The sequence below is a fragment of the Rhinopithecus roxellana genome, chromosome 19 (genome assembly GCF_007565055.1).
Source record: "Rhinopithecus roxellana isolate Shanxi Qingling chromosome 19, ASM756505v1, whole genome shotgun sequence".
In the NCBI taxonomy this organism is placed as follows: domain Eukaryota; kingdom Metazoa; phylum Chordata; class Mammalia; order Primates; family Cercopithecidae; genus Rhinopithecus; species Rhinopithecus roxellana.
The window spans coordinates 73222702-73248773 of NC_044567.1; the positions used below are offsets into that span (position 1 = coordinate 73222702).

General features: G+C 53.9%; 3 protein-coding genes and 1 long non-coding RNA gene across 4 annotated transcripts in view; 1 reads left to right on the forward strand and 3 right to left on the reverse strand.

Moving 5' to 3' along the window:
* Window positions 1-13: 13 nt before the first annotated feature.
* Window positions 14-3687, reverse strand: LOC104678378 (EF-hand calcium-binding domain-containing protein 3-like). The gene is given in 7 exon segments (XM_030924117.1): window positions 14-187; window positions 870-1020; window positions 1226-1330; window positions 1415-1502; window positions 1864-2007; window positions 3432-3463; window positions 3587-3687. Coding segments are annotated over 7 exon segments (795 nt in total).
* Window positions 3688-7359: 3672 nt separating this feature from the next.
* SPATA32 (spermatogenesis associated 32) lies at window positions 7360-15545 on the reverse strand. Its single transcript, XM_010383628.2, has 5 exons — window positions 15443-15545; window positions 10120-10174; window positions 9327-9366; window positions 8081-9027; window positions 7360-7480 (listed from the first exon to the last, which is right to left on the reverse strand). The coding sequence occupies exons 1-5, from the start codon at window positions 15453-15455 to the stop codon at window positions 7393-7395; spliced, it is 1143 nt and encodes a 380-aa protein (XP_010381930.2). The 5' UTR covers window positions 15456-15545; the 3' UTR covers window positions 7360-7392.
* A 919-nt stretch (window positions 15546-16464) lies between these two features.
* The window catches only part of MAP3K14 (mitogen-activated protein kinase kinase kinase 14), a 53920-nt gene continuing 44312 nt past the window's right edge, over window positions 16465-26072 (reverse strand). Inside the window, exons 10-16 of the mRNA XM_010383629.2 lie at window positions 24332-24495; window positions 23688-23838; window positions 20697-21050; window positions 20393-20499; window positions 19840-19984; window positions 18467-18567; window positions 16465-18121 (exon numbers count right to left, since the gene is read on the reverse strand). Coding sequence (XP_010381931.1) covers window positions 17957-18121; window positions 18467-18567; window positions 19840-19984; window positions 20393-20499; window positions 20697-21050; window positions 23688-23838; window positions 24332-24495 — 1187 coding nt within the window. The 3' untranslated portion in view covers window positions 16465-17956. The remainder of the gene's footprint in view (window positions 18122-18466; window positions 18568-19839; window positions 19985-20392; window positions 20500-20696; window positions 21051-23687; window positions 23839-24331; window positions 24496-26072) is intronic.
* On the forward strand, window positions 20203-21549 carry LOC104678375. Its single transcript, XR_004054917.1, has 2 exons — window positions 20203-20629; window positions 21299-21549. It is a non-coding gene; the product is annotated as an uncharacterized LOC104678375 (long non-coding RNA).

Sequence of the window (26072 nt, forward strand, 5' to 3'; positions counted from 1 at the left end):
GATACGCGTCGGCTCAGTGCCCGCCGCAGCCTGTTTCGCTCAGCAAACGCTTTACTTGTACAAGCTCTTCATAGCAGGCCTCTGCAAACCAGCGGGCGCCTGGGAGAAAGACTGCTTCTTTACTAGAGTTGGCGGCGAGGGAGCCCTGTTTGAGGGGACGGAGGCTCTCGTGGCTGGCCCGGGATCCCTGCGGGAGGCCGGAGGGGGCCAGCGCAAGGGCGAGCGGGCAGCTGGGGTCAGACCCGCCCCGCCAGCCCGCACCAGTTCTCCTTCCGGCTGCCCCGCTCCATTTGCGCCAGTCCTGCCGCCTACCTGGGCATCTGGTCCCTTTCCCTTTCGCCTTACCCAGTACGTAGTGACGCCATGAGTGACCTCGCCTTACATCTCCGCGTGTACCGCCTCCGTCTCCCCCTGCCGGGGCCCCATTTCTTCCGGGCATACCCACGCTCCTCGCCTGCCCCTCCCCTCCGCCAGCCGGTATTGCCCCATCTGTCTGTCCCGCCTCCGCGCACCTGTCCCGCCCCTCACTGCGTATCCCTCCCCCGCCCGCCGGCTCTCACCTAGGCCGAGCCACGCCCCGGGTTGGGCGGGAACTTGGGGCGGCCGGGCTAGTAGGGCTGGGTCAGGCGGAAGCCGGGGCGGCGGCTGGGCTTCGTGTCCTGCGTTCCGGGAGCGCCGACCCCTCCAGGTTAGGAATCTGAGAGTAGGGGCTGCGCGCACCTGGGGTGGGTGCCCGGGAGGAGGTAGAGGAGGAGACGGTCCTCAGAGCGGGTCCTGGGGGTAGGAGGCTAGGGCGGGGGTTGTGAGTGGCTGGGAGAAGTCCCTCCCGCGGGTCCCCGCGCACCCCGCCCCGTCGGGGACTCACCTACTTCGTGCAGTCTGTGCAGCGAGCGCGCCAGCTCCTAGTTGGAGAGGCCGCTGATGCGCGCCGCGTGGCAGAAGGTGAGGCCCGCGTGGAGCGCCCCCCAACCCCCGCAGCCTGGGCTGAGCCCCAGAGCCCACTGCTTCTTGAAGTAGTAGCTTGGAGAAGAGAGGCGGGGCGGCCGCCTCACACTCCCAGCCCCAGCCCTCTCTGTCTCACAGGTGCGGAAGCCAAAGCAGGGCCGGGAGCCACTGCTTTGTCCTGGGGCGACTTGGGGCCCAGGAAACAGACCCAGAATTCAAGGCTCCCGTCTCTAGGGCAGGAACATCAGGGGTTCCGTGGAGCTGGTATGGTTGTGCCCACCTCATCACCTCCTGTGCCAATTTGGAGGGCACAAAGCCCCGGCCCAGCAGCTTGAACAGCATTTCCAAGAACAGGGTCTGCAGTCCCTGGGGGTCACAGACCTGGCTGTTCGTCACCCGGCTTGGGGGCAAAAAAGGTGAAGGAGCGTGAGGAGGGGGCTCCCCCAGGCCAGGCCCACCCCTCCTCCACCAGCCTTGCCCCTCACCCATGCACTGAGCCAAGCGGTGGTTGTCATTGAAGACACCCAGGAAGTCACTGAAGCTTACGATTCCAACACCTGGGGAGAGAGGACAGGGGGCGCTGTGGGTGCCTGCCCCTGCAGAAGGCCTGCCTTACAGATGCCTGCTGGCAGTTCCAGGTGTTAGAGAATCTAGTCCTGCCTCTAGCCAAGGGCAGACCCTAGTTTGAATGGGGGAGAAATGACCCGTGCCTTGGGGTTTCCCAAATCAGGATTAGGATTAACACAGTAGCAACGTTTACAGGCCATGAGATAGGTGTGTTGGTCAGGGCAGGCTTCCTGTAAGAGGGAACTTTAAAATAGGAACAGGCCAGGATTTTGTGGTATTCTTTAGGGAGGTATACTTTAGAAGAATACCTGGAGGTGGGAGGGGACAAGAGGACAGGGATGGGGCACCCACCATCCAAGTCTGCCTGCCGCAGAGCCTCGAACGTCTCCTGTGGACTCAGTTGGATACCCACATTGCCTAGGGCACCTTTCATGCTGCGCATGTCCACGGTACCTGTTGGGCTGCAGCTGAAGAGTTTGAAGATATCCTGGAAGGCTGAGGATAGAGGGGGACAGGTGGCAAGATGAACCACCCACACAGGAACCCTGAGAGCTGCCCACTCTAACTCAGGTGGAACTGACGACTTGGCTCATTCCAACTTCCTCCTGGGTGTTTTAAATTTTTATTTATTTATTTATTTTTGAGACAGAGTCTCACTCTTTGCCCAGGCTGGAGTGCAGTGGTGAGATCTTGGCTCACTGCAGCCTCAACCTCCCAAGCCTCAAACGATCCTCTCACCTCAGCCTCCTGAGTAGGTGGCATCACAGGTATGTGCCACCACACCTGGCTAATTGTTTAATTTGTTGTACAGATGGGGTTTCACCGTGTTGCTCAGGCTGGTCTCGAAGTCCTGGGCTCAAGTAATCCTCCCGCCTTAGCCTCCCAAACTGTTGGGATTACAGACGTCAACTTCCACACCTGGCCTGTAACTTTTTTTTTTTTTTTTTTTTTTTTTTTTGAGACGGAGTCTCGCTCTGTCGCCCAGGCTGGAGTGCAGTGGCCGGATCTCAGCTCACTGCCAGCTCCGCCTCCTGGGTTTAGGCCATTCTCCTGCCTCAGCCTCCCGAGTAGCTGGGATTACAGGCGCCCGCCACCTCGCCCGGCTAGTTTTTTGTATTTTTTTAGTAGAGACGGGGTTTCACCAGGTTAGCCAGGATGGTCTCTATCTCCTGACCGCGTGATCTGGCTGCCTCAGCCTCCCAAAGTGCTGGGATTACAGGTGTGAGCCACCGCGTCCGGCCTGGCCTGTAACTTTTAATATAAAGAGTAGCAGTGGCTGTTGTGTATTGGTACATGTTATGTGCCCATCCAGTCCTCATGTCCAAAACTCATATTTGAAAAACATTCAAAATTCATGTCCAAGGTCACATCTGGCAGTCTGGCTCTGAAGCTACAGTGCCTTGGAGCCCTGCTGGTGCCTGGCGTGTCATAGGCACTGAACATTGTTGATGATGAATAAAGTGATTCTGCTTTGAGGGACCCTTGCCAATATCAGGACATGTTGTTTGGGGGAGCATGGGACTGTGGTTTCTTTTGCCTTTACCCCTATGGTCCTAGACCCCATGAGGCAGGGGAACTCAGATTTTTCCCGTCATTTTTTCTCCTCCTTTATCTTCTCCCTTCTTTTCCATCCTGTTCATCATCTATCTATCCATCCATCTAAATACCTGCATTCACCTATCTACCAATCCATTGAGTTTTCCTTTCCTCCCTCCTTCACACACACATGCGCGCGCACACACATACACACACACACACACACACACAAACTGTGAGCTCTAGGGTCAGACAAGCATGGAGGGATGGTTGCAAACACTGACTTCTTGCACTGACCCCAGCTTCAGGGCAGGCAATCCCTTGTAGTTCTTCCCTGAGCACCCCCTAATTTTCTTCCTTACTCCCAGTCCTGGGGCCCTCACCTGCCAGCTGCTGGGGTGTCTTGCCTGTCAAGCTGCCCCAGGAGAAAGAAAGAGGTTGGAAAGGTCTTTGCACCTGTTGCATAGAAATGCCAGGGCCAGCCAGGCCTTACCCCAAACCCAGCCCCCAAGGCCTGGCCCCTGGTCCCTGCCTTTACCTCTCAGACCCAGCATCTGGACCTGACTCTGCTGGATGGGCAGCCACAAGGCCCTGGATTTCTGTTGCCCTCCTCATGGTATGTTCAGCCTTTGTGGCCATGGCTACTGCTAGCTCCGTCTGGGTCAGCCGGGCAGTGTGCAGCTGCAGCCTCCCTTTCTGCATCCTGCCTGCCTGCTCCTCTGCTGGATCTCATATGAGCAGCCTTTGAGGCTGCTGTGGAGGCCTTAGAGGCAGGAAGGAGAGGCAGAGGGGTCCAGCCCACTCAGGTACTCAGACTCCTGAGTAGGTAGGTACTCAGACCTGGGACCAGGCCTGTGGGTATACAGTTCTGCCTCCTCCCAGGATTCTCCACATGAGACTGTACCACAGTCCTCTATGCAGGGGATTCTGGGGAAAGGGCTAGGGCAGTGATTCCCCCCACCCCGGGTGAGGGAAAAGGACCCTCCTCCAGACCTGGTCACCTGTTTGTTCTCAGTGATGACTCAATCTCTTGGTCTTCTGCCCTCTGCAAATTACTCCTAAAACTCAACAGTAAGGCCAGGCATGGTGCTCAGGACTGTAATCCCGGCACTTTGGATGGCCGAGGAGGGAGGATTGCTTGAGCCTAGAAGTTCAAGGCTGCAGTGAGCCGTGATGGCACCATTGTACTCCAGCCTGGGTGATGGAGAGAGAACTTGTCTCAAAAACCAAAAAACAAAACCCCTCAACAGTAAGAAAATGAACAGCCTGATTTTTTTTAAAAAAAGAAGAAGGGCAAAAGCCAAGTGTGGTGGCTTACATCTTTAATCCCAGCACTTTGGGAAGCTGAGGTGGGAGGATCACTTGAGGCCAGGAGTTTGAGATCAGCCTGGGCAACACAGCAAGATCCCATCTCTACAAAAAATAAAAAGCTTAGCCAGGCATGGTGGTGCACACTTTTAATCCCAGCTTTTTGGGAACCTGAGACGGGAGGATCACTTGAGCCCAGGAGTTCAAGGCTGCAGTTAGCCATGATTGAGCCACTGCACTCTGCCTGGGTGACAGAAAGAGGCCTTGTCTCAAAAAAAAAAAAAAAAAAAAAAAAAAAAAAAAATCTAAACAGGCACCTCGCCAAAGAATACATACAAATGAAAGTAAGCATATGAAAAAATGTTCAACATCATATGTTATCAGCAAATTGCAAATTAAAACAATGAGATACTATTATGCACCTATTCAGATACCAAAATCCAAAACACTACCACCACCAAATGCTGGTGAGGATGTGGAATAATAGGAACTGATGAATTGCTGGTGGGAATGCAAAATGGTGCAGCCAATCTGGAAGACAAATTTGGCAGTTTCTTACAAAACGAAACACACCCTTATCACATGATCCAGCAATTGTGCTCCTTGGTATTTATCCAAATGTTTTGAAAACTCATATCCACACAAAAACCTGCACATGGATGTTTATGGCAGCTTTATTCATAATTGCCAAAACTTGGCAACAACCCAGATGTCCTTCAGTAGGTGAATGGATAAATAAACAGTGATACACCCAGACAATGAATAGTATTCACCACTAAAAATAAATGAGCTATCAAGCCAGGAAAAGACGTGGAGGAACCTTAAACGTGTATTACCAGGTGAAAGAAGCCAACCGAAACAAACTGCATACCGTTTGATTCCGAATCATTCTGGAAAAGGCAAAACTGTGGCAATAGTAAAAGGACCAGTTGTTGACAGGAGTTGGAGGGGCCAGGTAGAGCGCAGAACTTTTAGGGCAATTAAACGACTCTGTATCACACTACAATCAAAACCCATAGAACGGGCCAGGCGCGGTGGCTCACGTCTGTAATCCCAGCACTTTGGGAAGCCAAGGTGGGTGGATCACCTAGAGTCAGGAGTTCAAGACCAGCCTGGCCAACATGGTGAAACCCTGTCTCTACAAAAATACAAAAATTAGATGGGCATGGTGGCGGGTGCCTGTAGTTCCAGCTACTTGGGAGGCTGAGGCAGGAGAATCACTTAAACCCAGGAGGTGAACAGAGGTTACAGTGAGCTGAGATCACACCATTGCACTCCAGCCTGGGTGACAGGGCACGACTCCGTCTCAAAAACAACAACAAACCCCCATAGAATGTAGAACACCAATAGTGAACCCCAATGCGAACTGTGGACTTTTGGTGATGATGATGAGTCAGTGTAGGTTTATCAGTTGTAACAAATGTAACAAATGTACCACTGCAGGATGTCCAGAACCAGGGAGGTTGTATGTGGGTGGGGACAGGGGTACATGGGAACTCTCTGTACTTTCCACTCAGTTTTGCTGCAAACCTAAAACTGCTCTAAAAAATAAAGTCTATTAATTTAAAAAAACCTATGGAAAGATTAGTCCTGAGAGCCCAGTGATTCTGGCTCAGTCCCCCACCGCCCCCAAGACACCCACCTCTGCAGCTCCTCCTTGTCCCTCCTTCCAGTCTCCCGCCCGCTTCTCCTCCTGGCCCTGACCCATTCTGAACTGCTCACCCCTTCCTACTCACACCCTCCAGGCCCTAGGCATCTGTCTCCTTGGACCCTCCGAAAGCTGGGCAGGCTCTTGAAGATCCACAAGGCTGGGCTTTCACTTAGCAGGGAACCTGAGGCCAGGCCATGGCGCAGCCTCCCCTTCTCCTTCCCCCAGGCTGCCCTGTCCACATCCTTGTCCATCCATGCACTCTGAATCCCCTTCCTTCCTTTGCTGCCATCTCTACTCTGCCAGGAGTCAGTCTATACTGCCTGCCCTCTCGGCCTCCAAGGCTAAACCCTGGGTGGGAGGTGTGTGCATTTGTGTGCATTTTTTTTTTTTTTCTTCTTTGAGTTGGAGTCTCGCTCTGTTGCCCAGGCTGGAGTGCAGTGGTGCAATCTCAGCTCACTGCAACCTCTGCCTCCTGGACTCGAGAGATCCTCCTGCCTCAGCCTCCCCAGTAGCTGGGACTACAGGCGCATGTCACCACGCCCGGCTAATTTTTGTATTTTTAGTAGAGATGCAGTTTCACCGTGTTAGCCAGACTGGTCTCGCACTCCTGACCTCAAGTGATCTGCTGGCTTCTGCCTCCCAAAGTGCTGGAATTATAGGCGTGAGACACCACACCCGGCCTTGTGTGCATATTTGGTACATGTGACTGTCACAGGCACATGTGTACATGGGGATGGGTGTCGTATGCTGCTTCCTCTGTGTGTGGGTGCTGTATGTGTGATGTGCTGGGCAGCTGGTGATGTCTGTGTGCACACGTCTAGGTGATGTATGGCTCTCTCCTGCATTTGAAGGTACTTCTAGCTCCGGCCTGTTACCCGTGGAGGACCAGTCCTTCGGCCTCATTTTCCTCCCCTTCAAACTCCTGGACACAATCCCTTCCCCATGCCAGGCCTTCTCCATGAAGAGTGCAGGAAGATCCCCCTCAGACCCACTTTCTCACCAGTCCATGCCCAGGAGGCCATCTCCTCAGATGATCCCAACACTTCCCTGGCCTCAGGCCAAGAGGAAGCCTCATTTCACAGTTTAAGAAATGGAAGCCTCAGAGGACACCGAGGTCGCCCCAAGACCAGCCACAAGTTTTTCTGCTGGCCTAGAGGGCTGGCCAGGAGGGAGTGAAAGGAACTGACCCTGGGGAGTGGACAGGTGAGAGATGGGTGGCCAGGACAAGGGTGGCGTTGCCCTCTGGGGGCAGGTGGAGCTGGGGCAGCTAAAAAATGGGGTGGCAGACCAGGACACAGCAGCCAGGTGAGCTCCCTGGCCCAGGGGCATTTGCACAAAAGGCTGAGCTGACGGCCAGCACTGAAGGCTTTATTGGTTCTGTCTAGTCATTTCTCTGGGGTTGTGGGGGCTGACAGCTTAAAATGGATTTTCACCAATAATGGATTCTGTTTCTCTTTTCCTGGCGGCACTGAGCTGCAACACAAAAGAGAGAGTGTCACTTGGGCCCCAGAGGTTGGTCGAAGGAGAGGGTTGAGCCCAGAGGCCCCTCTGAAGAGGTCACTGGGGGGAAGAGGTCTTCTGCTGCTGCCTGTGTCTGGGCAGCTGAGGTTACGTTCTGTGTCCATTCACCACGAGAAAGCAAGGTGTACTGGAGTGCCCTGCATCCTCATTCTCCCCTCAAGAAAAGTGGCCTGGACCCCAGGGTTGGGGCCAAACGGCTCTCAACAGGGCAGACCCCAGCCTGAGCATTTCCGACCTTGGTGAGGCCCAAACCCCAGGGTGGGAAGCTGCCTAATGCCAGCGTGGTCCTTCCCAGTTTGAACCCAGGCCCCTGTGCCCACCCTCCTTGGTCCCCAGGCCTCCTCCAGCCCTCGCCTTGGCTCTGCACCTCGGTCCACTGGAACCTTGTTCTAACAGCCTTTATGAGGTCACTGAGGTGGAGGCGTCACAGCCCACCACATCCTGCTCCCAGGTCCTCATTCCAGTGTTCCCCACCCCTACCCGGCTGTGTGAGGACCCCTCTATGTTCTAGCATAGCCCCTCTATGGGAGCTGTGGGGCTGGCCTCACTCACTCTTCCTTGCCTCCCGGCAGCACAGGGGACGTGGCTGGTGGCTGGAGAAGCTGCATTTGCCCTTTGATGGTGGCCCTCTTGATCCCTGGCTTGCTGAAGTCAAAGTAAGATTGAGTGAAGTTCTTGTCTTCCTGACTCCAAGATTTCAGTGGTGCTCTGGCTTCACGTGGTTTCTCTGGCAGGGTCTCTGCGTGCTTTTCTGGCTCTTGCTCCTCCGCAGTGATCAGGAGGGGCTCTGTGGAAGGCTCCAGAGCCTCCTGGGGTGGAGGTTTCATCATGTGTTCCAAACTGGGCATATCCGCCCTGCTGGAGGAGGCCATGGCCAGGGAAGATGCAAAGGTGATTAGCTCTGCCAGGCCAATGGGTGGCGGGAGATCTGAGGACAGGAGGGGGCTTGGCTCCTGGGAGCTTGTGGCCAGAGGAGCTGAGCGGGCATCAGGGCTCTGGAGCTGCTCCTTGGAGCACAGGGCGTCAGTGGGGATGGCCTCCCGGAGCTGGGAACTGATGGGCTGGCCTGCGCTGCCATTGTTGAGCTGCATGTTGATGGCCCGCTGCAGGCTGTTCTCTGAGGCTTGGATGAGCTTGTTTGCCCAGAAGAGGTGCTTGGAGGTCTGTGCACTGATGGAGTGATGGCAGGCGGACACGTGGTTCTCCTCCGTGAAACTCCCGTAGTTTGAATTCAGACTCCATGGTCTGAAGGTCTGCGGCGTGGGCGGCGCCATGTTGGAGTGGACGGACTCTATCTGGCACACCAGCTGCAGGGGCTCTTCGAGGTCAGACTCCTCGTTCCAGTTGGCTTTTGTGTCCAGCTCAGTTTCAAGCTTGAGGGCTGGGTACAGCTCTGACTCCAGTAAAGCCGGCACCTGTCCGATCTCCAGTTCTGGGTCTGGGTCTGGGGCCAGGACCACTTTGAGTTGGGGCTTCTGCTCTAGTATGTCTGCCTCCAGCTGAAATGTTTCAACTCAAAGCTGAGGAGGCAGGAGCGGGAGGTCCTGCCCCTGAGGCCCTCCCTGGCCCTGAGTCCCTGCCCCACCCCTGCCCCGGGTCCTGCTCTCTTCCCCCCGCCCCCCAACCGCATGCCTGCCTCCTCTCAGAGACCTGCCTGGTGAGGGTGTGTATGTGAGTGTACCCACACTGGCTGGTACTAGGGTCCCAGGATTGTCAAGGGTAGGGGCTGGTGGGGACTTAGGGAAGAGCCCTGCCACTTGCCTACCACCTCCCCATAAGAGGACACCCCCATTTTTACCTCCTGTTCCTCTTGTATCTGGTGTTGACTTAAGTCATCTCTAAGACAGAAGGAAACAGAGTGGGTGATGGGGATCTGTGGGGTGGGTGGTGGCTTCAGCGGGAAGGGGGTTTCTGGGGCCCTCAAAGCCCTCTGCCTTGTAACAGAGGCTGGCAAGATGCACCTCCCCCCGACCACCCCGCCACCAGCTCATCCACTCCCCTGGCTGTCCCACTCCACTGCCACCAGGAAGTCTGGAGTTGTATTCTGAAACTTTAGTGAGTTTAGGAAACTCCTTGCCAACTCATGCCCCCCCTGCCCCCGCAAAAGAGGAATCCAGTTGGTTGGAGGTAAGGCCCAGGAATCTCATTTTTATCAATCATTGCAGGTGAGCTGGGGCAACTCACTTCGCAAATTAGTGCCCAGAACACTAGTCCCCAGCAGGGGAGCCCCAGAGCAATGTCCTCCCACCCACCTGCCCACTCCTTCTTCAAGTGCCTGCCCACCCCCGCCTTGAGCAGCTCTGTCCTCAGCAAGCCAGGTATCTCTGAGGGGTCAGGTCCTATCCTGTCCCTGGGTGTGCCTCACCACCCCTCAGTCTTCCTCTGCCAGGGGCTGAGGGCATACACAGAAGTGGGAGGGTAGATACCCCATGCCCTCCCCAGTCTTTTGGCCTGGACACTGGCGCCGGGGAGGTTTTGAAAATGGCAGAAGGGAGGGAGATCCTAGGCTGGGGGATTGGTGGTGTTGGGGGCCAGGCTGGAGGTCCTGGAGGGCTCGGGGCAGGCCTGTGATGATCGGGGATGGTTCTCACCGCATCTCTGCAACCTCCACTGACCCTTTGCTGCAGCATGGAAATCCATGGGTACCTGGCAGGGGAAAGGAAGTGAGGGCAGGGAGCTGCAGGGTAGAGGACAGTCCCGGAGGGATTCCGGAGCCAGCCACCTCCTCCTGCCCTTCTTTTTCTCTGTTCCCGGCTGCATTCCCTCACCGACCTGCCCCGCCCTCCTTGTTCCCTAGCCGGTAGCCATTCCTATCCTCCAGTCCTGCTCCCTCCACTCTGTCTGTGCCTTGCCTCCTCGGAGGCTCCCTGTTCCATCTCCTTCCCCTAAAACCGTGACTGCTAACAGTACCCCGACCATGCGGGGCGCTTCCATAGCCTGGGCACTTTACCTGCTTTATCTCATTGATTCAACACAAAAAATTAGGACAGGTTCATTTGCCCAAGGCCCCCCAGCTGATCATAGCTGAAGTGGTGACTTGAATGCGGTTTTGACTCAGGAAATTCTTAACTCCCTGGCCCCCGGCTACTCCCAGGAGCCTGTAACTGCATGGAGTCCCCATCACGCCCCACGCGAACCTTCCCCATCTCCCCATTCCTGCTCCTCTGCCGGCTTCCTTTACTCTCTCTGGATCATCCATCACTGACTCCAGGCCAAGGCCTGCACCCGGGGTGTGTGATCTGAGGTGGTGCTAGCACCTAGGCGACGATTTATGAGCTCAGATCCCCCTCTGCAGGGGAGACTGACTCCTTGGGAATGTCCCCAACCCCACACCCATCCCTGGAAGCTTGTATCTTTTACTGCAGAAGCTGTTTCTTCACCCTGTGGGGGTGGGAAGCACCAGGCTGCCCTGTTCTCTGCTACCCAGGGTCATGCATAGGGGTTGATGGTGGGGCCATCATGACGACCCTGCCATCATGCAAGGTGGGTCCCCATCAGCCTGGGGTGTGGCAGGAAGTGACAGCCCTGGCTCTGGCTGGGAAGAATCACTCCCAGGAAGCGATTGGAAGGATGAGAATGTACTGCGATCTCTTCCTAGAGATGTAGCGGCTGGAGGGAGGGGTCCTTGCATGGCTGGTCCTGGGATTGGGACCATCTGCTTTAGCCTGGTCTTGGGGGATGTATCCCCCAACCCTCCACCTCCTTGATCACTATGCTTCCCTGGCTTCCTCACGTGTCTCTCTTCTCCCTCTGCAACTCCCCCTACCCCAGGTCCTGCTGTTCCCCAGGCTTCTGACCTCAGGACTTTTGCTACCTTTCCCTGGGCAGTTTAATCAACACCTACAGCCTCAACCCCTCCATAAATGGCAGCTGGGTATGGACAGGAGAAGAAATTACTGTTGTGTGAGCCTCTTAATAGCACTGAGGGCTGGGAGAAAAAGTCAGATGTTGACTCAGCTTGGGACTTCTGTGCCTAACTTGAGAATATTCTATTAGGGATTCAAATGATATTCTACAGTATATGAAATAATTGAAATAATTTTTTTTTTTTTTTTTTTTTTGAGATGGGAGTCTTGCTCTGACCCCCAGGCTGGAGTGCAGTGGCGCGATCTTGGCTCACCGCAAGCTCCACCTCCTGGGTTCACGCCATTCTCCCGCCTCGGCCTCCAGAGTAGCTGGGACTGCAGGCGCCCGCCACCACACCTGGCTAATTTTTTTTGTATTTTTAGTAGAGACAGGGTTTCACCGTGTTAGCCAGGATGGTCTCGATCTCCTGACCTCGTGATCCGCCTGCCTCGGCCTCCCAAATTGCTGGGATTTTTGCTACCTTTACAAAATTTCCCTGAGCCACCACGCCTGGCCCCGGCTCACTTTTTGTATTTTTAGTAGAGATGGGGTTTCACCATTTTGGCCAGGCAGTCTCAAACTCCTGGCCTCAAATGATCTGCCCGCCTCGGCCTCCTAAAGTGCTGGGATTACAGGCATGAGCCACCGTGCCCGGCCGAAAGAATTTCTATTTCCAGTGGTTTGTTGCTAGCACACAGAAATAGATCTATCTTTTGTATCCTGCAACCATACTAAAATCTCATGCGTTCTCATAGCTTTTTTTTTTTTCCTTTTAGATTCTGTCGGATTTTCTACATAGACAATAATGTGTGTGAGTCAAGACACTTTTACTTCTTCCTTCCCAATCTGGTTCCTCTTATTTCCTTTTCTTGCCTAATTGCACAGGAGACAATCTCCATACAATGTTGAGTAGGAGTGTGTGTGTACGTCCTCACTTCGTTCTGAGCTTAGGGGAAAGTGTTTAGCCTTTCACCATTAAGGATGATGCTAGCTGTAGGTTTCTTCATGATGCCTTTTATTAGCTTGGGCATCTTCATGAAGTTTCCTCTCCTAGTTTGCTTAGTTTTAATTAGGAATGGATGCTGGATTTTGCCTAATGCTTTTTCTGCATTTATTGAGAATTTTGCCTAATGCTTTTTCTGCATTTATTGAGATGATCATATGGTTTTTCTTTAATATTATATATGTAGACATAACATACGTTATAATACATTAACATATGAGTAATGTTATATTATTTGGGTGATAATTCTTTTATATTTTTGTATTCTGCTTATGGTAAAATACATAGATTTTTTTTTTTTTTTTGAGATGGAGTCTTGCTCTGTCCCCCAGGCTGGAGTGCAGTGGCCAGATCTCAGCTCACTGCAAGCTCCGCCTCCCAGGTTTACGGCATTCTCCTGCCTCAGCCTCCCGAGTAGCTGGGACTACAGGCGCCCGCCAGCTCACCTGGCTAGTTTTTTGTATTTTTTTAGTAGAGACGGGGTTTCACCAGGTTAGCCAGGATGGTCTCCATCTCCTGACCTCGTGATCCGCCCGTCTCGGCCTCCCAAAGTGCTGGGATTATAGGCTTGAGCCACCGCGCCCGGCCACGTTGATTTTTTTTGAGACAGGGTCTCACTCTGTTACCCAGGCTGGAGTTCAGTGGCGCAGTTACGGCAATCTCAACCTCCCTGTCTCAAGTGATCCTCCCACCTCACCTCTGGAGTAGCTGGGACTACAGGTGTTCACCAACATATCCAGCTGATTTTTGTATTTTTTGTAGAGATGGGTCTTGTTATATTGCCCAGGCTGGTCTTGAACTCCTGGGCTCAAGCTATCCACCTGCGTTGGCCTCCCAAAGTGCTAGATTATAGGTGTGAGCCACCGTGCCCAGCTATAAATTGATTTTTTAAAATGTTAAATCAGCCTTGCATTACTGGGATAAACCTCATTTGGTCATGACGTATTACCCTTTTAATATGTTGTTGGATCTGATTGGCTTTTTTTCAGAATTTTCACATGCATATCCATGAGGGATATTGGTGTATAATTTTCTTTTCTTTATAATGTCTTTGTTAGGTTTTGATAGGGAGGATGGCTTGAGCCCGGGAGGTGGAGGTTGCAGTGAGCCGAGATGGTGCCATTGCAGTCCAGCCTGGGCGACAGAGCAAGACTCAGTCTCAAAAACAACAACAACAACAACAACAACAACAAAAAAAAACAGAAAAAAGAGATGAGGACTCACTATGTTGCCCAGGCTGGTCTCAAACTCCTGAGCTCAAGCAATCTTCCCACCTTGGCCTCCCAAAGTGTTGGCATGAGCCACCGTCCCTGGCCTAATTTCTTACCTCAAATTCACACTCTGTATGTCCAGACTCTTAAGTGTGGCCACCACGGCTCTGCCTGTCTGACTCCTGTCTCCCTTTCTAGTCTGTCATCTCTCCATATCCACTCTCCTCGCCCCATTCATCCTTCATCCTTTCACCCAAATGAGAAACCTGGGTCATTTGTGACTCCTCCTCACTCCGAAGCTTCTGCCCTCCTACCCCTGATGCTCTCCTCATCTCCCAGTACCAGAGCCAACACAAACCCATGTCTTCCTACCCTTTGGCACTTGGTGCTGAGTGCTTTGCATATTCAATCTTCATACCTACCCTATGCCCAGTTGGCCACGGCTCTCCTCTCACAGATGAGGAAACGTGTATGAGGTCACACAGCTATTAAGAGCAGCACACGACCCAAAGGCAGGTCTGGCTGACTCCAGACTCTGGGATGCTACTCACTGCACTGTCTTAAATCTCTTTAGTCCTCCAGTGGGACCACTGCAACCATGTCCCCCTCCAACCTGGATTTTCAATGACCCCAGAGTGAGCCTGCTATATCTCACTTGCCTCTGGTCACCCCCAGACTCCATGTGGCCTCTTGGTCTGATCTCTACCTTCATTTTTCATCTCTTGGCATCCATCTCCTGTCCCTCACCCTAAGCCAAAGCTACCCCCAGAGTACCGCAGGCCCTTCTGCACCCAATGCCTTTGCAAATGCTATTTCTCATACCTGGAAAGCCTTCTTCTGGCAAAGTCCTACTCATGCCTGAAAGCCCAATTCAAATAATCAGTGTAATCCTCTCCATGACAGACCTGGCTGTCCAATCTACGTTTTTCCTTACAGGCGTGAGCCACTGCACCCGACCTCTGGTTAATTTTTTTTTTGACAGGGTCTTGCTCTGTGGCCCAGGCTGGAGTGGTGTCATCATAGCTCAGTGCAACTCCTGGGCTCCAGTGAGCCTCCCAAGTAGCTGGGACTACAGGCTCATGCCATCACACCTGTCTAATTTTAAACATTTCCTGTAGAGGACAAAGCCTCGCTATGTTGCCTAGGCTGGTCTTGAACTCCTGGCCTTATGTGATCCTCCCACCTCTGCCTCCCAAAGTGTTGGGATTGCAGGCATTGAGCCATCATGCCCACCTAATTTTTGATAATTTTTAATGCTGGCTCATGCCCTTCTAGGAGAGAGGATCCCCAAAAGAAAGCCACCATTTCAGTGGGGGATCTGACGCCCCTATGGGAAGGGGAGACCCAGGGCACTAGGGGCAAACATCTTTGCTCATTGGTTCAGAGAAGAGTACAAGACACCAAGGAAGCGCTCAATGAAAATCTGCTCAAGACTGCTGCTCCTCCCTGCAAAGCCTCAAGCATCAAGCAGGGACAACTGGATGTGATTTTTTGGATCTGCAGTTCAGGATAATTCATGAGTCGTTTCCTGTGCACAAGGCCATTGCTCCTTCTGTGGTCTTAGAACCCCTTCAAGAACCACTGACGCTGCAGTCCCTACTCCAAGGCGCGCATGCGTGTCCGTGCGCGCACGCGGGTGTGCACCACGCAGGGGCTGAGGCTGGGAGCCATAGTCAGGGGCACCGGGTGGGCTTTGGCAGGGGGTCGACCTGCCTTTCAGGTGCCGGGGGTTTGGGAGCAGGGGAACGGGCCCCGGGCCGATTCCTGACCGCCCCCTCCGCGCCCCGCCCCCACTCATTTTCGCTTCACCCCCCGCGCCCGAACCCCCGCCCCCGGGCGCCCGCCCGCTCCCACCTGTCACCCCCATGCAGACCGAGGCTCTGTCCTGGAGGCGGGGAGCGGGCTGGTAGATGCTGCCTCTCAGCCTCCAGTGTGCTCTTTGGCTGGGAGACTGGGGGGCGCTGGAAATATTGGAGGCCTGTGATGTCGCCGCCTCTGTGACGTCCCCGCCGCGACCCCGCAGGCAGGGAGCCGCATTTAGGTTCCGGGCGGGCGGGGGCGGCCCGAGTGAGGTGTCCTCCGAAGGCTGCGGGCCCGAAGCCAGAACCCCTCTCCAAAGACCTCGGGAGTGGGGTTCGCGCTTCCGCTGCGGGCCCAGAGCAACAGACAGGCGGCAGGTAAGTTTGACTCTGCTGGACCGGACTTGCACCCGCTCTGCACGCCAGGGGCTCAGGGCCGCCGCCCCTTTCGTGGTCCCAGGGCCCTTCCAACAACCGGCTAAACCAACCCAAGCTGCGCGCACACACACTTGTGCACACAGGGAGTGTGGAGCCACATTCGATAAGGCATCACGTGTGCCCCAGCTCCATGACCAAGGAACTCAGCCACAAGGGCATCCCTGGCCCCATCCAGGGCTCAGGAGGCAGCGGAAAGGGTTGAGTCCAGGCCTCAAGGACAGGAGGGGAGGGTGGAGGGCCTGTGGTGTGCATCCAGCATCCCTAGCTGGTCAGGGCCCAGAACCCATCCCTATTTCCCTTCTGGTGGTAGGGGGCTGCCTGACTTGGGCAGTGGCATAAAGCATGCAGGCTTTGTCATCCGCCTCCTCCACCCTTCAGCCTGGCAGTGTTTGGCGAGGGACTTCCCTGATGCCACTGGACACGGCATCTTGCCTAACTGGTCTGAATGAATAGCCCAGAGGTGGGACTAGAAGCACCCACTGGGAGTGGTGGGAAAGCACCCCACTCAAGGGCTGAAACAGTCCTTGTCCAAAACAAGGGGGACTTGAAAAGATCTCACCAAGAAGGCAGAGAGGCAGTTGTTAGTGTCGTGAGGTTCAGCAAGCCAGCAGGCAAGAGAGAGGACACCGATGGCCTGGAAACATTTGTCATCACCCCAAACTTTATTGCTTACAAAGAGTTCTCTACAACCCACACTCTGCAGTACCAACGCTGCAGTTCTTTATGTGCTGGGGGCCGGGGCTGTCTCCCCGGGAGCAGTCTGGCTGGATGTGGACAGCTGGACAAAGGCTGTCTTGGCAAGACGTGGGGATGAGCTTCTCCCAAGGAGTCTCGGCGTCCCCCGCCCCAGGAGGTTGAGGCTAGCTGACACCCCCCTGACAATTCACAGCTGACTTAATGCTACATGAGTCCTGAGTAGCTCCCCTGGGAGAAGAGGCTAAGCTGGGGCAATGGGGAAGTGGGTGCTATTAGAGAAATCTGGAAGAGGTTTGAGGAGTCACATGCATGTAGACAGCTCAAGACTGTCCCTTCACCCCATCTCCTGGCCTGCTATGCTCCTACAGAGTCACTGACCTGCCCTGCCAGAGGGCAGCCATGAAAGTGCTTTGAGGTCATCAGAGTGCAAAGTGCCGTCGGCAGTACCCTCCGGCCCGGGGCAGGGCAGGGTGAGTGTTCGTGTGAGCTGTGCTCTGGGGGGCCCGCACGCTGGACACTGACAGTAGGGCTGGGGTGCTGGAGCGTCTCCGTATGCTGCTTTCCTTAGTATTGATCATGTCCATCTACAGACCGTTCCTGTCAGGCACATCCTGCATCACCCTTCACCTTTACAGATGAGGGAAGAGCGCCAGCGAGTCTGGGGCAGTGCTGGGCCCGAAGGGGCTCAGGGTCTGCTGCTCTGGGGAAGAGTGGTAGCCAGCAGCAAAGGGGCACGTGTCTGGGGACTGAGAACCACTTCACTTACACACCTTCTTTGGTCCTTGGCTGAACCAGAAGTCAACTCAGGACCTGTGTTGCAACAATCTGAAAAGTGTGGTGTATTCTACCAGGGAGCCTTCTGGGGTCAGGCATTCCTTTCCCCTACACCCGAAAGGGATGAGCTGGCCAGGTGAGGCCGGGCAAGGGGGTCAGAGGCCTCCCGTTAACCTACGGGTGGGCATACCTGCTGACCTGGTTGTGCACTGAACCTGAGTGTGGGCCCTTACACACTCGACACCCTCACACCAGCCTGGAGGGTGAGGGGCTGAGGGGCTCGCCCACCCCTTCTGACCCAGGCTGGAAGCTGCTCTCCCCTGTCTGCCAGCAAATGGTCACTGATCCAAGTGGGCCAGGCCAACTCAACTGGAGCAGGGCAGAGAAAATCCTGTTTGTTTCCCGAGGGAACTCCTGCCGTCCTCCTCTGTCTCCTCATGTGGCAGAGTGTTTTCTTAGCAGGGTGGGGCAGGACTCAGGTGGGAAATCCTGGGAGGCGTTCTGCTTGCCCCCACCTTGCTGCGGCCAGGCCCTGGTCCCACTGCTGAGCCGGGGGCTGGCAGATCCCTGGGGGCGACTGAGCCTGTGTTTCAGGGCAGCACTGTGCGCCGAGCAGGAAGGCTGCTTCCGGCAGCGTGGAGCCGGCAGTGGAGGGTGGGGGTTAGGGCCTGTTCTCCAGCTGGCCATGCTTGACCCTCCAGCTCCAGGCGAAGCTGCCATCAGGGGCCAGCGTGCACTGCAGGTCAATGCCCGAGTCTGGCACCTCCATGTCATAGCGAACAGGCTGCCCATCTTTGGTCACCAAGCTGAAGGCTGCGGCTGGGATCTAAGGGTGGAGCAAACCAGTGGGCTGAGATCATGGCATGGGGCTCAGAAGCCACGTAGAAGGGTAAGGACATCTCCCTCCAGCCAGACTGGCAGCCCTAAGGGCACTGTCTGTTTGTCATTCCACAGGACTCAGAGAATCCCACCCAGCCCAAGTGTGGGTCTGGAGGACCTCTCCGTCACCACTGCCAGTCTTGCTTTGAGGCCCTGGGGGACATCAAAGGCCAATTCCAAGTATTCCCTAGAGTGCCATTCTACTTCTTTGAAAGCCTTCCTCCTGGAGGGTGGGGCCAGGTGCACTGGTTTCTGGGACTCTGCCGGTCAAGAGCGTACCTGCCCCCCTTACCTGGCTGCTGATGCCAGTGGCGATGTCTCCCACTTTGACCCGGTGGAACTCCCGGATGTGCAGGTGTTCACCATTGAGAGACTGTATTTGGACTTTCACACCTAGAAGGCGGGCAAGGTGACAGTCAGGAGAGCGGCTGCTGGCTCTCCAAGGACCAGGGTCCTGGCAGGGGCTGAGGGAATGTTTTTGTTAAAAGTCACTCTGCCCTTAATGTAGAGGGGAGCAGGTGTGGTGTGATGAAGCAGCAGAGATAAAGTTTAGGCTGGTCTAAGCACAGCTGCATTTTTGTTTGTTTTTGAGACAGAGTCTCACTGTGTTGCCCTGGCTGGAGTGCAATGGAGCAATCTCAGCTCACTGCAGCCTCTATCTCCCGGGTTCAAGTGATTCTCCTGCCTCAGCCTCTCGAGTAGCTGGGATTACAGGCATGCGCCACTACACCCAGCTAATTTTTATATTTTTAGTAAAGATGGGGTTACACCATGTTGGTCAGGCTGGTCTCGAACTCCTGACCTCATGTAATCCACCTGCCTTGGCCTCCCTAAGTGCTGGGATTACAGGCGTGAGCCACCACACCCAGTCACAAAGCTGCATTTTATAAGAAAAATAAAAAATTCAGGCTGGAACAGCCCTCATGTTATATACACCTGCTAGTTCTTCCTGGCCGCCAGCACCTGGGATCTGGCCTGTGCGTTGCTAAGAGCTGGGGTTGGCTCCTATGGGGAAGTAGTATTTCAACTTGGATGCACAGCAGAAAGGAACTGAACACAAAGATCCTCAAATTAGATTATGGGCAATTTAGATTGTTCCCCGAGTTGAAGTGGCCTCTGGCCAGCGATGGGGGCCTGCTGCCATGAGTCACACTTGCCCTGGAGAGCAGGGCACTCCGATCTGATGATGCCCTTGTTCTAGCAAAGCCACATCATAACCTATGCAATCAAGCTTGAAAACGAAGGAATTTTGTCTTCCTCATTTGACCTCAGCTCTCAGAGGGGATTCCTTTGGCTGAGTTTCTGATTAAAATGCTCATGGGTCCTGTTCCTTTTTCCCTTTAGAAGAGATTAATTGCTCAGTTTCCTGACTCCAGGTCATGAGCGACTGCTCTCCTCCCCAAGCTGGGGGAACCTTCTGGGACTCTATCAGCCGCCAATGAGGGCATAATGGTCCCTCACTGCCCAATCAGGAAAGGCTCGTGGGTGATTGGGACCTTTGCTCGAAACCCAACTTACTGGCCAGGAATCTCAAGTTCTGGGACCAGGCGCCCTCCTCCCTCCCACTGTGCCAGGGGAGGGGAGACACAATCCCTCAATGGCTGTCTAGCTCCAGGCAGATCAGCTGCCATGGGGGCTGCTGAGCAGGTGGGAATTGGACTGTACCATTGAAATAGCTTGGGGTGTCGGTGGGCCGCCCCCGGGCCAGCACCATGTTCCAGCTGGAGCTTCGAGCCTCAGCCTGGCTGCTCCAGGAGTGTACGCCTGAGCTCAGGGTGTCGCGCGAGCTTTGAGAGGCCTTTGATGGGTTCTGAAACAACAGGATTGGGTATGGACTCAGGGCCCTGGGCTCCAGGATCCATCTCTGGCTTGGGTCTCATTTGAGGCAAAGGGGCACTGCTCATGCCCTCAGCTGGAGGAGGGTAAGGGTTGCCTCCATGGGGGACCAAGGCCTGCCTCCCCATTATCTCTGGTGGCAAAACACATTCCCTAATCCCAGAAGGGTAGATTCCCATGGTTTCTCTCACTCTGAACCATGACCACCTCCCCCAAACTAGTGAGGACCCCTACCAGAAGGAAGGGGTGACCCCCATCACCCTCCCTTTACCCACTACTTGCAAAGTCCATTCACTAGCTGGACGCAAAGCTATTTGCTCTGTGCCAGGACCGGGAGAACCACACCCCTGGAGCCATGGCTGCGGGGCCACAACTGACTCACCTTCTCGCTGTCATCCGACAGGGAGAGGCTGTCGATGCTGAGGCACGAGAGAATTTGTTCCTGCTCCTCCAGAGAAAATGGCTGGGACAGGCTGTTCAGGAATAATTCTGCAGGGAAAAGTGGAAGATGGCTGTGAAAGACTGGGAGGAGGCTGGCTGTCTTTTCAGGGGTTCTTCCTGCACAGTCTGTAGAAGCTGAGCTGCTGGGGAAGGGGCTAGAAGAAAGCCCACACCGCAGGTAAGGAGAAGCGCCGGCCTCCGCGGCCACTGCTCAGGGCCCCAGCTGCAGCCATGGTTGTCCATACCTATTTCCAGCTGCTGCAGTTCCTGCTCTGGGAAGGTTGCTTTCCGCTCTGGTGAGCTGGGGTTTCTGGCAGGCGCTGGCTCCAGGGAAGACAGAGGTAAGGGTTCCCACATTCCAGACTCCTCCTTGCTCAAAGTCAAGGGAGGAGACTTGTTTGGCTCTGGGGGCTCTGGTGGGAGAGGAGGCTGGAGCTTAGGGGCTCTGCCTGTTGTCTCCTCAACTGGCCGAGGCGCTGGGGCCCTTGGCGAAAGCTCCCTCGGCTGGGCATGGAGGGTCTGGTGATAATTGGCTTGATTTGGTGGTGGATGTCTTGGTTCTTTATATTCTCCCCTCCAAGGGCTCTTCAGACCTCCCACTAGAAAACAGAGAGTACAATGGTGAGGGGAAGCGTGCTGTGCACAGACAGCAGTCCAGGCAGGAGCGGCCTCTCCTGAGAGCAGAAGGGCTAGAGGCGAACAGAAGGGAGGACCTGCCCCAGGCCACCATGGGAGGTGACTTCAGAGGGCAGCATGGTGGCCTCCACAGGAGACTTCTTCAGTAAGATGGTCCCAATATAACAGGGATGGGACTGGATTTCTGTCTTTAATTCCGTTTTCCTTCTAGGTGTCAGCAGCAAATTGAAAAACTACAGAATCAGTTCCAGAGGACTTTGTTAACAAGAAAGAGACGACTGAAAAAAGCCCTGGGGCTATACCAACTCAAGAGTTCCCAGGCAAAGTGGCGTCCTGGACCCGCCATCTCTCCTACCCCGTCCTGAGTCAGTACTTCCCCAGGCACCGTTGGTTCTGGTGTGGGGCAAGTTCAACCCTGGGACCACCCTCATCCTTATAACTACCAGCTGTCTTTGGTGAGGTACAAGATCTCTCTGGTTTTATTTCATTTTCATTCCTATAATCACGGCCTTTTTGTGCCCATCCCTCAGGTGACGTTCTATTGTGTTTGATGTATCATTTTTGATTGTGTTGTGTTCTTGCAAAATGTGTGTTTTATTTATCGATTTTTATTTTTGTATTTTTTGTTTTTTAAAGAGACGAGGTCTCACCATGTTGCCCAGGCTGGACTCCAACTCCTGGGCTCAAGCGATCCTTCCACCTCAGCCTCCTGAGTGGCTGGGACTACAGACGTGCAGCACCATACCTGGCTATTGATCAGTTTTTAGTTTACCAAACATTACCATCTGGGTCCCATTCTGTGTCGGGTTCTCTTTTCACTCGGCACCGTGGCTTTAGGATCCATCCATGCTGCTCTGTGAACACCGAATTGCTTTAACTGCTTGGTGCTCCATGTGGCATCCTCTTTTGTGTCTCTGTCCTCCCAATGAGGGACCCCATTGTACCCTATTCCCCTCCCACAAAGGAAGCTGTAGTGCGCATCCTCAGGCGTGTTCCCATATGGATCTGTTGGCATTCCTTTGTCAGTGCACCCAGGGGTAGAGGTCCTCGGTCTCAGTCTGTAGACATCTGCCTGAGTGCAGCCAGGTGCTCTCCAGAGTGGGCAGCCTTGTCCACATGCCCATCAGCAGCACCTGAGGGGTCCCAACAGCCCCACATCCCACCAACTTTCTGCTTTTTTCCAGTCAAATGGCTCTCGAGTGTTACCTGGCTTTATTTATTTATTTTTTGAGTCAGGGTCTCTGCTGCCCAGGCTGGAGTGCAGTGGTACAATCGTGACTCACTGCAGCCTCGACCTCCCAGGCTCAAACAATCCTCCCACCTCCTGAGTAGCTGGGACTACAGGCACATGCCACCATGTCTGGTTAATTTTTAAATTTTTTTTTGCAGAGAAAGGGTCTTGCTATGTTGCTCAGGCTGATCTTGAACTCCTGGCCTCAAGTGATCCTCCTGCCCCAGCCTCCCAAAGTGCTGGGATTACAGGTGTGAGCCACTGCTCCCGGCCTCTCTTTATTTTGTATTCTTGGATTCCTAGCGAGTTTCAGCCCCCTTTACACATCATAACCCTTGTGATATTAGTAAACATATATTTCATCTTTAACCCCATTTCTGGCACATAACTCCTAAAAGCTTTACTCTCCAAAGTGATCTCTTTCTGTGTATTAATGGATTGACTGAAGGCTGGCAGCCCCTAGGTAGCTTCAGGATGGAGGCTGGTCATCCGAGAGACATAGGCAGGATTAGAGGGCTGGGACTTTCATCCTACCATCCCACATACTGGGAGGGAAGGGGGCTAAAGGTTAAGCTGTTCGCCAATGGCCAGTGGTTTCATCAGTCATGCCTTTGTAATGAAGCCTCCACAAAAACCCAAGAAGACAGGGTTCAGAGAGCTTCTGGTAGCTGGGCACGTGGAGGTTCCTGGAGGGTGCCAAGCCCTGGAAGCTCCGCGCTCCCTCCCACATGCCTTGCCCTATGCATCTCATTTGTATCCTTTGTAATATCCTTTCTAATAAACTGGTAAATGTAAGGAAGTGTTTCTCTGAGTTCTGTGAGCCACTCCAGCAAATTAATCGATCCCAAGGAGGGGGTCGTGGGGTCCCTGATTTATAGCCAGTTGGTCAGAAGCACAGGTAAACACGTGGGCCTGAGACTGGCATGGGTAGGGGGCACAGTCTTGGGGATCAAGCCCTCCTGCTGCAGGCTCTGACGCTACCTCCAGGTAGATAGTGTTAGAACAGAACTGACTTAGAGGACACCCAGCTCGTGTCTGTTGCAGAACTGATTGCTGGCTTGGTGGGGTGGAAATCCCCACACATGTGGTCACAGGAGTCTTCTGGTTGATTGTAGTTGAGTGGGAGAATGGAAACAACACTTCGAGCTCGTGTGTGAATCTTCTCTTTCCCATCTCCTGAGCGCTGCCTCTGCGTCAAGGCGTGGTACTGCCACAATCTCCCAACAACCCCGAGGCTGCTGCACCCCCTACTCCAGAGGGGGAAACTAAGGCTCTGAGGGGTACCTTGCTCTGGACCTGCGGCCACCTGTCTCCTCTGTCTACCTCTGTCCTCTGCCCCCCGGGGCAGCCAGCGCGGGGCTCCTCTTACCTTGCTGTAGTGCCCGGTTCACCTTCCCTGCCAGCTCCGCTGCAGACGCACGGTGGACAGGCTCTTTCTTCAGTCCCTCCTGGATGGCCTGGGCTGTGAGAGGGGCACAGGAGGGTGGGATCTCCCTCACAGGCGGAGGCTCGCTGGCAATCTGGGGCGCAAAAGACAACAGGTGAGGCCTGCCTTCCCTCATTTCCTGATACCCGGCTGTTATTGCTCTCTGTGCAGCTCCCGCCGGCCCCTGCTGCCACTGTGCTGGGGTCTAACACAAGGAATGGAGGGGTCTGGGCTACAGTGAGGGCACTTTTCCCAGGACAGGGACAAATGAGCCCGTAAAACAGGCCAGAGCCAGGCAGCAAGATGCCCATAGCTTCCAGGCCTGGCCCGTTAGGAGGCAGGTGGATGGGGCCCAGGGTATGGACAGAAGGGAGTTCTCACCTGCCATGAACTTGGTGAGCCTCCGCAGCTGGATCTCCCTTTGTACCCCCAGATTTGGGTGGCAAGTATTTGAATTAGGATCCCACATGGATGACCAGGCCTCCCCTTGCTCCAACTGCCACCGCAGAGCAGCCCCTCAAGCCTGCGGCCCGGGCCCCAGGGCCCTGCAGCTCCCCATGTTGGCCATGCCAGGTGCCGTCACCGACCTTGAGGCAGAGCGGCCCTCGGAAGAACTGAGTCCAGGGGTGGCAGCCGTTGAGCATGTGCAGCATCATGCAGCAGCTGCTCCAGACGTCCACCTTGGCGTCGCAGCGCCTGCCCAACACCACCTCCGGAGCCATGTGGGTCTCTGTGCCAGGGATGTAGTCCCCTGAGAAGGCGGATAAGACATAAAGTCACCTGGAAAGTTGATGGGCAGGAGCCTAGGCAATGGTCACCCCAGTTAATCCTCGGGGTATCTTAAATTTGTCACTGTTAAAGTACTTTTTATTTTATTATCTTTTTCGTTCTTTGAGACAGAGTCTCGCTCTGTCAACCCAGGCTGGAGTACGATGGTGCGATCTTGGCTCACTGCACCCTCCGCTTCCTGGGTTCAAGTGATTCTCCTGCCTCAGCCTCCTGAGTAACTGGAATTATAGGCATGAGCCACCATGTCCAGCTAATTTTTATATTTTTAGGAGAGATGGGGTTTCACCATGCTGGCTAGGCTTGTTTTGAACTCCTGATCTCAGGTGATCCACCCACTTCGGCCTCCCAAAGTGCTGAGATTACAGGCATGAGCCACTGTATCCGGCCATGTTAAAGTACTTTAAATACAGAAATAACATCTCCAAGTCAAACTTGTAGGGAGGAGCTAGGCGGGGACTCTGCTGGGAACTTGTACCAAGCAATAGAGCATCCATGATATGGACTCTGCCCTTTGGACCAAACCCTTAAAGTGTTTTTTGAAAACAGGGCAGGGGCTGGACATTACAAATTAGGTTGTAGAAGGTTAATTACTGGTATGATGTTCCTGAAATACTAGTAAGTGAAATTTAAAAATCATAATAGAAAACTTATTTGCACAAAAGACTGAAAGGTAGATGGCAGATGTGAACAGTGGTTTTTTTCCTGGTGATCTGTATTTGTAATTTTTGTTTAGCTCTACTTTCTTCAAAAGATATTAGAAAAAAGGGTCAGGCTCATGCCTGTAATCCCAGCACTTTGGGAGACTGATGTGGGAGAACTGCTTAAATCCAGGAATTTGAGACCAGCCCGGGCAACATACTGAGACCCCATGTATATCTACAAAAAATAAAAAAAATGAGCCGGACATGGTGGTGCATGCCTGTGGTCCCAGCTACTCATACTCAGGAAGCTGAGGTGGGAGGATCAATTGAGCCAAGGAGCTTGAGGCTGCAGTGAGCTATGAGTGAGCCACTGCACTCCAGCCTGGGTGACACAGCAAGACTCTGTCTCTAAAAAATAAAAGTTAAAAAAAAATTAGAAAAGATACTTTTTTTTTTTTGTAACAAGAAAAAGCCCACTAAAGTTATTTTAAAAGGGCTTAAAACAACACGGGTGGAGGTCAAGTGTCCACATTCAATTTACATCTTCAGAATTACCAACACAGTCCTTCAACAACACACAATCATATACTTCCCAAAGATTCTTTTTCTGTTGGTCAGAATGAAATCATTTTATCCTTAATTCTATAAATGAAAAAAGCAGGGCACAAAATTGTGTTATAATGGCGCTAACTAGACACAGGGAAAACAACAGCCTGCAAGGAATTATCTAAAATATTCATGATTCGGTCGGGCGCAGAGGCTCATGCCTGTAATCGCAGCACTTTGGGAGGCTGAGGGGGGCGGATCACCTGAGGTCTGGAGTTTGAGACTGGCCTGGCCAACATAGCAAAACCCCGTCTCTACTAAAAATACAAAAATTAGCTGGGCATGGTGGCAG

Coding starts and splice junctions, on each gene's coding strand:
- SPATA32 (XM_010383628.2), bottom strand. Junction 9,028..9,326: donor AGATACAAGAGGAACAGGAG/GTAAAAATGGGG, acceptor GAAACATTTCAG/CTGGAGGCAGACATACTAGA. Junction 7,481..8,080: donor CTGCCGGGAGGCAAGGAAGA/GTGAGTGAGGCC, acceptor TTTGTGTTGCAG/CTCAGTGCCGCCAGGAAAAG.